The sequence below is a fragment of the Sinocyclocheilus grahami genome, unplaced genomic scaffold, assembly GCF_001515645.1.
Source record: "Sinocyclocheilus grahami isolate Dianchi unplaced genomic scaffold, SAMN03320097.WGS_v1.1 scaffold1500.1, whole genome shotgun sequence".
Lineage (NCBI taxonomy): Eukaryota > Metazoa > Chordata > Actinopteri > Cypriniformes > Cyprinidae > Sinocyclocheilus > Sinocyclocheilus grahami.
This window is the reverse complement of record NW_015506679.1, coordinates 77,011-87,753: the sequence shown is the minus strand read 5'-3', so window position 1 is coordinate 87,753 and position 10,743 is coordinate 77,011. Positions and strand designations below refer to the sequence as shown.

At 36.9% G+C, this 10,743-nt stretch overlaps 1 protein-coding gene across 2 annotated transcripts in view; it reads right to left on the bottom strand.

Annotated features, from left to right (window-relative positions):
- Nucleotides 1–1,315: 1,315 nt before the first annotated feature.
- Nucleotides 1,316–10,743, bottom strand: part of LOC107570753 (mitogen-activated protein kinase kinase kinase 3-like) — a 24,791-nt gene continuing 15,363 nt past the window's right edge. For both annotated transcript variants that reach the window (XM_016257004.1, XM_016257005.1), the window contains exons 9-18: nt 9,900–10,033; nt 7,694–7,767; nt 7,524–7,591; nt 7,334–7,429; nt 7,084–7,245; nt 6,779–6,927; nt 6,194–6,325; nt 5,021–5,150; nt 4,589–4,766; nt 1,316–3,273 (exon numbers count right to left, since the gene is read on the bottom strand). In XM_016257004.1, the coding sequence (XP_016112490.1) occupies nt 3,045–3,273; nt 4,589–4,766; nt 5,021–5,150; nt 6,194–6,325; nt 6,779–6,927; nt 7,084–7,245; nt 7,334–7,429; nt 7,524–7,591; nt 7,694–7,767; nt 9,900–10,033 (1,352 nt within the window). In that variant the 3' untranslated portion in view covers nt 1,316–3,044. The remainder of the gene's footprint in view (nt 3,274–4,588; nt 4,767–5,020; nt 5,151–6,193; nt 6,326–6,778; nt 6,928–7,083; nt 7,246–7,333; nt 7,430–7,523; nt 7,592–7,693; nt 7,768–9,899; nt 10,034–10,743) is intronic.

Genomic DNA, 10,743 nt, shown 5'->3' with positions numbered 1-10,743 from the left:
ACTGTGACTGACAACTGAATGCTTGCAGTAAATGCAGAAACTAAAATCTTAGACTTCACATGTCACTTCTTTATGTGGACCTCATTCCTGCCTGAACATAATGTTTCACTTTGCACTATATTTCACTGCACAGAGAGAAGAGGGGGAGGAAGCGCTATAAATTCAGTCACTCCTTTCCTTGATACCACAATGGTGTGTATTCACAGAGAAACGCAGTTAGTACTGTGACTGGCTTAGACTGACTCCAAACAGACAAAGACAGATGGTGAGAAACACACTGTTAGCAAGAATCATGAACAAGCACATACAATAGGTATTAGAGAACATATATTCAAGATTAAAAACAAGCACAATTTCAATGAAATACAAGGTTTTGTGCATATTATTTTATTTGAAAATGTTTGATACACTGGACGTTGCACTGCAAGTCTCACGTCAAGATACATAATCATATACTGTGTATCTAACCTATTGGCTCGTATTCTTTTGCTTATCCCAGGGTTCTCAACTAGACTTACTGTGACATTTCTCTGAGACATTTCTCAATCTTTGGTACAATACTGATTCTTAGCTGCCTAAACGAAAAACTAGCAGCTATTTGAGATCATATTTGAGCCATTCAACTGTTTTTGAGGAGGCCAAAATACTTTCAAAACAATATAAAAGGAGGACAACTGGTCCTGTGGTCAGTGTTGGTGTGCCCGTATGCTGGACACCTGTCATTCAAACCCTGAGCTAAACAAAGTCGTCAAGCTGAGTGGAAATTCGCCCCTGGCATCTACCTACTCTTTCACTTGAGCAATACCCTATGACACATTTCCAAAGAAAGCGTAGTGCCTTTTCACACACTTTTCTCAGTTCCTCATAAACATGGCAAGGCGCATGTGTATAATACAACTTCCTGCATTTCGAATAGAATGGCAGAAGTTTGAGGTCAGTAAGACTTTTTTTTGTGTGCATTTGATAACAAAATAGACCAAGAACAGTAATACTATGAAAAAAATGATTACCATTCAAAAGAACCTTTTTTTATTTTAATGCTTTAAAATGTTATTACTATATTGAAAATATGAATTTACTCCAGTCTTCAGTGTCACGTGATCCTTCAGAAATCACTCTAATATGCTGATTTGCTCAAGAAACATTTCCTATTATTATTATTATTATCAGTGTTTAAAACAGTTGTGCTGCTTAATATTTTTTACGGACATAAATTTCAGGATTCTTTGATGAGAAGAAAGTTCAAAAGAACAGCATTCATTTGAAATAGAAATCTTTTGTAACATTATAAATGTTACTTTTGATCAATTTAATGCATCCTTGCTGAATAAACACGGTTTCTTTCACAAAAATCTTACTGACCCTACCCTATGTAAGCAGTGCACATGTTGTTTTCTTAACATAAAAACTAAATCTTTCTTTTACACCTCTTATTTTTCTTTCCAACACTGCAACTCTGAATACATAAAAGGCAAATATCTGTGCAAGTCCTTCCTAAGTGGCAGCAAATATGCATATCTGTGTGTACATGCATTTCTGAGAATGATTCCAGGCAGTGGTCACTTCCTGTGACAACCAGCATCAAAATCCTGTCTGCATGAGATTCTCTACGACATCCTCGGGTGAAAAAAAAACACACAGATAAGCAGAAACAGACACACAATAAACACTCAAAAAACATGACTTGCACAGATCAGGCACGGCATAAATCCCCAGAGCTCAATTTCCAGCCAGTAATAAACATGTAAAATCATGTTGTAGTCTCTGCAAAACCAGCTGCTGTTACAATTCTTGTTTCTAACTCATCTTCTGTTCCTAAAAGCATAACTCGGTTCAGAGTCACTATATAAAAATAGATTTATACATATACATATATACTCGTATATAAAAATGGCTGAACATTGGGATATAAATAAAAGTGAACAAGGCTTCACATTCTGTGTAACAAATGAACAATTTGGTATATTCAACATTCATATTCAAAAGTGCATCTGATCCAAATGAGTCCAATATACTGCCACACAACACTTAAGGCACAACACTTTTGTAATACATTTTCTTTGGCTGGGCTGGAGAGAAAACAACTATACATCCTAATGTGCTCTCAATATCTCTCGCCACACCCAAAATAACCAATAAAACACCTTACGAGATTCCCAATTTAACATCTCATCATTATGGGAATAGCATTAGTGAGATTAGCTGCATTTTAGGTACTGTACTGCTGCTCTCTACAGGACACTATAAGGCACTACTGCGGTACAAAACTACACATTACACCTCAACCAAAGAACATTTAGACTTTAACATTTTAACCTCATGCCCTGATCCTTGGCATCTGACCTCAGTCAAAAAACGAATATAAGCCGCTTTCTGTAACAGACTAAAACAGTTCTTACTGAAGTGCAATCCTATTCTCAACATATAAGATTAATCATAAATGCAAACCATTCGAGACTGACGTGCGCAAGACCCTCATTCATCTGAGTCAGGAATAAACCGAGACACAATTATTACGTTCCCTTTAACACTAAATGCCTGGAGTCATAGAGACAATGGGTGCACACAGGAATCCGTGTAGAAGGGGAAATGGCACATAAAAACATTGACTTCATATCTCTGCTGTGGACTGTATGAAACATTCATTACCAGGAGACTTTCTTGGTGAAACTTATTTGAGCTTCAGGGAGACTGACTCCTGCTGGCTTTAGAAGGCACATTTGGCAGTTGTTGCAAGAAAAAGTCTGGTTTGAAGCAGCTCAGTGGCCCAAACCTCATCCTGTGACGGCATCAATCTATTTACTCCTGGAATAAAGAGTGTGTGCATCACGAAAGTCCTGTAGCACCCACTGCTGTCCCAAAGACATCACATTTCAAACCATTAGTGAACAAACCAGTTTTGTGACCTAATCCAGGACCTAATCCAATCCAGGTCACATGTTCTGGAAACGCAGAGTACCTTTGAAACTGAGCGTATCACTCTTTGAACAAGGAAACTGAGGGGTTTTAATCTGTGGAAGCAGCTAGATGGACAGTGGGCCTCCTCAACACAAGATCTGGGAGAAGGGATGTCTGAGTAACTCCTCTGCACTCGGCCGGTACTTGGCCTCCACGAAGATGCAGCGGAGGAAGTCCCGTGTGTGCTCGGAGATGTGAGAGGGCAGCTGGGGGTTGGTGGGCTGAGTGGCGATCTTAAATATGGCTGCCATGGCCTCGAATTCAGCCCACGGGGGCTTTTCTGTCAACATCTCCACCACAGTGCAGCCAAGACTCCTGTTCACACAACACAGTTTAAGAAAAAGGACCCGTTAAGTTACATGATATTGTTTATTTAACATTCCACGTGTTTTCAAGTACAGTTTGTATATAAATACTATGGTTAAGCTATGTGTAGTATAGCAAAACCGTGGTTAATTTGAAGTTACATTACAACTATAAAAACCATGTTTTTTGCATTTATTTGTAGTAAAACCACGTATAATTTTTGTAAAGGTACATATGTAATTAAAACATTATGCAATTGAGTGCAGAAATGAGGGTAAGTAATCTTACCTGACGCTGACATTACAGTAGCCTGTTTTAATAGTTTACACAATCTGACTCTTGATTTTACTTTTTTATTTCCTTGCCGGGATTCAAACACATCAAAAATGTGCGCAAGTAGTAAGAGCATCTACGATAGTTCACGTTGGCCAAAACACACAAGTAACTGCGCTGTGAAAAAATAGTGTTGGCAATCACAGACATTCGCATTCGGACGGGATTAGATTTCTCAGAGGATCACGGAGTTTGCCAAAAAACAGCAGGTAATTTGCTCTGGAATTATTACAGAGTTTGTGTGAGAAAAACACAGACCTGGCAGATTCAGACGGTATTAAAGTCACAAAGTATGTCTCTGAAACACAAATTTCTCTAATGACCCCCTGGAAAACTAGTCCCGTCTGAATAAGGCTTTAGTCAGCACTAACAGTAGCTGTCTAGCTGATGTTCAGTTTGCATACTGCTGCTCTCCTTCTAGTCACTATTGAGCTCTTTCCTCTCATGATTAAAGCTCCAGGTGAAGGGTTGCCAGTTATCACAAAAAGAGCAAAACAATCCCCTTAAAAATGCAGTATAATAAGCAAATACCAGGGAACAAATTTAAACAATATAACTAGTATTACTAGTATCCTAGAAAATTAAACGGGAGTAAATGTAATTTATTATGAATAGAATATTTCAATATAAAATATTCAGATATTATAAACTGATTGAAGAAAACAATAACACGAGATTTAAGAATAATTCAGAAACAATTTATTTAAAGTTTAATTGCACCTATAAATTGCATTTAATATCAATCCTTTTGGGCCAGTTAATCTAAAAGTTGAGTGTGTTTTTACTAAATTAATAATTTAAAATACTTTTAATATCTTAAGCATTTGAGTTTATTTATTATATAAAACCCTTTTTGTAGGTTTTCAGAATAACTACATATAAAAATAGCTATATCGTGAAATATATTGTTACCGTGGAATAAAATGAGTCATACCCATGGATGTGTGCACTTCTTTGTTTTTTTATTCATAAACCAAAAAATTGCTCTCACCAGACATCTGCCTTCCGGCCATACCCCTCTCCACTGATGACCTCTGGGCTCATCCAGTACGGTGTTCCAGTAACAGAACGGACCCCAGTGCTGGACATGCAGATGGTTTGAAGCCGCTTACTGGCACCAAAATCTCCCAGCTTCACATTGCCAGCTGAATCTCGCAGGATGTTGGCACCTGAACGCACCGGAGGAAGTGACCAGGGAGAGTAGTTAGAATGCAATGGACCGAAAGATCTTTGATCCAGTTTTCCTCTTGTTATATGACTACAAAAAGATTTGCAAGTTATAATAGGTGATCCAAAACTATTAGAACATGAGAAAGTTGTACTCAAGTAGCCACTACTCATATATATATATATATATATATATATATATATATATATAAATAACACAGTATTTGACTATGTGATGTCTAATGCCAAACGGTACCTTTGATGTCCCTATGGACGATCATGTTGCTGTGCAAGTAGGACATGCCCTCCAGAATTTGTCTGGTATACTTGCGTGTCACATTCTCTGTCAATGCCCCATAAGCCTTCAGCTGGTCTTTGACTGAACCCTGAGGGTCAAAGACCACAACACCAGTGTCACATTGAACTCTACAGAACCATAGTATTGCTAAAAAACAGGGGTGCGATGACACATTACAACCCTTATAATAAAAATTATTTATTTACAAGAAAACATTAGCTGTGATAAAGCACCAAAAATGAAAATTCCGTCATTCCGTCACCCTAATGTCATTCCAAACCTTTCCTTTGTTATTTTTTCTCTGGAACACTAAATAAGTAGTTTCCATATATCTTTTACATACAACAACAATTTGTAGTGATATGAACTGTCATCATATTTGATATTTGATTCGAGAGTTGCAGCGGAGGCTGCAAAAGTCTCATTCAAAGATCATCTTTGAATGAGACTTCTGGACTGTTACTCACAAAAAGTCATCATATGGCTTCAGAAAACTAATATAGATAATATAAAAACATCTAAATACATATATATATATATACACAAATATACACTACCATTTAAGTTTGGGATTGGTAAGATTTTAATCAAGAAATTAAAGCTTTTATTCAGCATGAATGCAGCAAATTGATCAAAAGTAACAGTAAAGTTGTTTATAATGTTACAAAAGATTTTTATCATTCATCAAAGAAATAATTTATTCCACAGTTTCCACAAAAGAAAGTAAGTAGGAATAAATTCAAATTTAAAATACTTTAAAATAAATTCAATAAATGCAGCCTGGGTAAGCATTCAAGACTTTTTTCAAAAAAAAAAAAAACTTACAGACCTCAAACTATTGAACAGTAGTGTATATATTCAAAATATAGTGTACAAGTCATGTGGACAACTTTTGTATGTTATGGTTGGCTTTTGTTCTATTTGACAAAAAAGTCTTGATAGCCAGTGGTCACTATGAAAAAAACATGAGATTCTTTTTGTGCATTTCTTAGAAAAAGTAACAGTATACAGGTTTGGAACAACATGAGGATTATTAAATCTTGACAGAATTAAAATTTTTGGTGAACTAGTCCTTTAACAAGACTTGTTGCTTTCCCAACACTTGATGAGCCAGTGCTGTGCCAAACTCACTCCGGGCATATACTCCATGAAAATGGTGAGGGTCTTCTCATTATGGTCTCTAAGGCAACCGTAGTACTGAACGATTCGTTCATGATGCAGGTTCTTCAACAGCTGTATCTCACACTCTAAAGCACTCACCTCCTGCAGAAAGGGGGGCAAGAGTCATGACACGACCACAGCTGAGCCAACTGGCTGTGACCAGAGGGGGGTATGAGTGAGAATACTCATCAACTGAAAACATAAAACCACAACACACTAATGCCAAACAATCCTCTGTGTGGTTAAGAGGCCTTTTGCTTTTGAGTGTGTAAGCATATGTATGTGTTCGTGTCAAGTGAGGGCATGATCAATGAGAAATGCGTTGTTAGACTACCCCACTTCCCCTCGACTCAAAACCCCCCTCTGGCCGACCCACACAATCACACACAGATACAGGAAGTGACAGTGCATGTTTTTGCAATGGCAGACAGGAAAGGATTTAAAGAGTGGGGGGAAAACTTTCAGATGGAAGAAAAAAAAATGCTGGCAAACTCAAAAAAAAGTGCAAGAAAAAATGTGAATCATAAAAAAAAATATTTTAAAAAAGTGTAGTACCTTGCTGGTCTCTGGACTGGAAGGGTCAAAATGAACCTGTTTTGCTGCAAGTTCCCTGCCTGTGTCCACATCATAGCACAAATAAACGCTTCCAAACGCACCCTGGCCTAGCAACTTCCCCCTACGCCACGTCACTGGAGCTGTAGGGGCTACATACATGAACATATCATACATCAAGATACTGCAATGAATGAAACAAATGGATTGACAATTTCACACAAATACAAACATTTTAAATACATCAAAGCAAAAATGTTTATAAACACAACCATAATCTACAACATCATGATCAATATCCCACTCACACTTATGTGGGACTGGGCGGTCCTGTGGGCGGAGTCTGGCTTGAGTATCAACCAGCTGCCAGCTCCCCAAACTCTCCTCACTGCCGTTCAGTGAACGCCGTGAGGGCACCAACGTGAACAAGTTTCCCTGGGGACGACGGATCCGTGGAAATGTCCGTCGACCTGAGGAGCAGCATTATTTCTATAAATCCTGACACGGGACGAACTGGAGTGTGTATGTGTGAGTATAATAAGTTTGAGTGTTTCATACCTTCACTGTGGTCTTTATGATGCAGCGACACATGATACCTGCGAGGGTACGTCCCTCCCTTCCCTACAATCTTATCATATACATGGTTTTCCCGGTCTAAAAGAGGAGATGGATATTCGGGTCAATGGAAAAGCAGATTTTAATACTTTATCAATGTTTGCAGAACCATAGTATCTTTATTGAGGTGCACCTGCACAGTCCTGTCGGTTGTCAGGGTAACTCTTAACCCTGTGTGTACGAGGTTTCCTGAGTGAGGGACTACGAAACAAGAGACACCAATAAATGCAAAATAACACAGTGACAGGTGCTTACAATTACAGTATTATTCAAATACATTTCATATTGTATTTGTCTCCTCACCTGTCAGAGTTGCTGTCAAGTGACTGACAGCTGCCGGACACGGAGTTTTCTGCACTGCTCCAAGGATCCAGCACCTTTAATTACAGGTGAATTATAAGTTGAATGCCTTGTTTATAATGGGTTTTCATGTTTTTGAATCATCACTTCAGCCTGACAGGGCATCATCACAATATGGTGAGGGTCGTAACATTTCCGTCACATGCTTGAGGTATTCGGCCAATCACAACGCACTGGATAGCTGGCCAATCACAGCACACCTCGCTTTTTCAGACCGATGAGCTTTGTAAAAATCCACACGTTTCAGAAAGGTGGGGCATAGAGGAGAAACAATAATGTACAGTATGTGGAAAATAATGTGTTTTTTGAACCTTAAACCGCATAAACACATTTCATTACACAAAATACTGTTCTTTTTTGCAGCATCATATGACCCCTTTGAATGGACTCAGGTGGCACAGCAGGTGATTAGGTGACTGTATTTCATTTTAACAGTGGTATATAATGTGGCATATACTTGAATTCTCTCATAGATCATATGGCATTTCTATGGGAACATCTCACCGTTCCGAGATACCCCTGACACCTATTCTGTACTTGAAGTCTATGCTGCACATGTGGCTCTTTTTCCACACTGGCTGCAAGAATATGCAAGTTAGCAATGTATATATGAATTGAAGGAAATACAGTAACTGCAAAAGTTAGCATGTTGCCAAATTACAAATTGCCATTATTTTGATAATTAATTTCTGCTTTGAAGCGTAATATCCAGCACTTATAAGCGCTGACACAGCATTTCACATGTATAATGCATAGAATAGAATAGAATAGATATTTTCAAATATAAGTACACTACTGTTCAAAAGTTTGGGGTCAGAAAGATTTTTTTAAAGAAATTAATACTTTTATTCAGCATGGATGCATTAAATTGAACAAAAGTGACAGTAAAGACATTTATAATGTTACCCAGAAAAGTTATATATATCAAACAAATGCTGTTATTTTGAACTTGCAAATGTCTTTTTCCACAAAAAAATGTTGCGCAGCACAACGGTTTTCAACATTAATATTAGAATGATTTTTGAAGGATCGTGTGACATTGATGACTGGAGTATGGATGCAGAAGATTCAGTATTGCCAGCACAGGAATAAATTACATTTACAAATATATTATTTTCAATTATTATAATATTTCCAAATATTACAGTTTTATTGTATTTTTGATAGGCTGCGCGATTAATCGAAATTAAATCGCAATCGCGATTAGGCAAAAGCTGCATTTGTCATGCGCATCTTGACAGTGAAGCACGGTTCTGTGATTTGTTGTAAATCTCCATCTGAAGACCAGAGGGCAGTCTCACGCGGAAACTCCAAATACATCCAGCAGAAGAAACCCAGGAAATCCCTATAGGGGTTGCTGAATAAACAGAAGATTTAACTGCTTTCATTAATTAAATTTGACTAATAAACACACGACTACGACAATATATGGTTTATCTGAGTTTGTCTAATTATAATTTATATTATAATAAAGTATATAATAATGCAATGCTAATCGACATAACCTTTATCGATGCTTAGAATACTATGAAATATGTTTACGTGCCTTATTCTGTCTAAGAAGCCACATCATCTCACAGAAGGACTTATTTCACGCAACTGACGTTATGAAGTGAGTTTGGAGTAAAAACATGTTATTAAATGGGGTATTTTCACGTGGTTTCAGATGGAGCAGCATTTACTACACAGAGCCGTAGTTCTCTGACAAGCTACGCAAACAGCTTTCATAATCGCAGAACGATTTCTTCGATTTCATAATCGCGCGATTAAATCGTCTGCGATTATGAACGCGATTTTGCGTAGCTTGTCAGTGAATTATGGCTCTGTGTAGTAAATGCTGCTCCATCTGAAAGCAGGTGATGGAGATTTACCACTAATCACAGAACCGGCTTTACTGACGAGATGCGCATGACAATCGCATTCGATTAATCGTGCAGCCCTAATTTTTTATCAAATAAATTCAGCCTTTCAGGCTTCTTTTATTAAAAAAAATAAAAAATCTCAGACTCCAAACATTTGAACGGTATTGTATATAAATATAAACTGATATATCAAAATAATTCTGATTTACAACGCAATGAATACATCAAAAAATCTGTAATAGTTTTAGAGCACCCACTGACATATTTAAGCATGTGACTAAACTCACACACTGGTCGTTGGTTTCAGGTATGAACTCCCCCTCGCTATTGATGCTGGTGTACGATCCCTGACGTGCAATTCGCTGTTGGCACTCAGGAACGTAACCGGGGGGTGGAGAACTTCGCCCAGTGTTCTGAGAGCCTATGGAAGGACAAGACAATAGACATAAATGTTTCAACTAATAATCTGACATTTGTATACTTTTGTCTGGTAATACTGTTATGGTGGCAAACATGTATCTCTGTCAGACTGTTATTTACATCACTTTGGTGTGAGATTGAGAGTGTACGCATGCAAAAATTTGTATTCAAATCATGTTTACTTCATGATTTTGTCCATTTGTATTTCAGTCAGTACAGTGAAATGGACACCTTACAATTTATATACAATAATATCTATGTTTTCAAAAGCAGTGTTAGTGTGCAATAAACAAGTACAAATCAGGACTCTACAAACCAGTACAGGTACAAATTTGTACATATTTAATCAATTACACTGCTAATAGTCATTAATAATGCTCCTGTCAAATAAAGCATCTGAATAACTCTATTTCAGGTATGGCCTTTCTGTTAGACTTACATCATATTTTTTCCAAAATTCTTTCATCTTTTCCCACCTTATGTTTGTTCCATTTAAATTTTTCTGAATTACGTTTTAATGATTAAAATTACTAATCAAAAAACGAATTAATTAAAATAATGAAATAACTTAGAATATAATAACAATTTATTAAAAGTTACACAAAATGTAAATTTTTATGGGGTTTATTTTGTCCCTAAATTCCATATATATATATATATATATATATATATATATATATATATATATATATATATATATATATATATTTA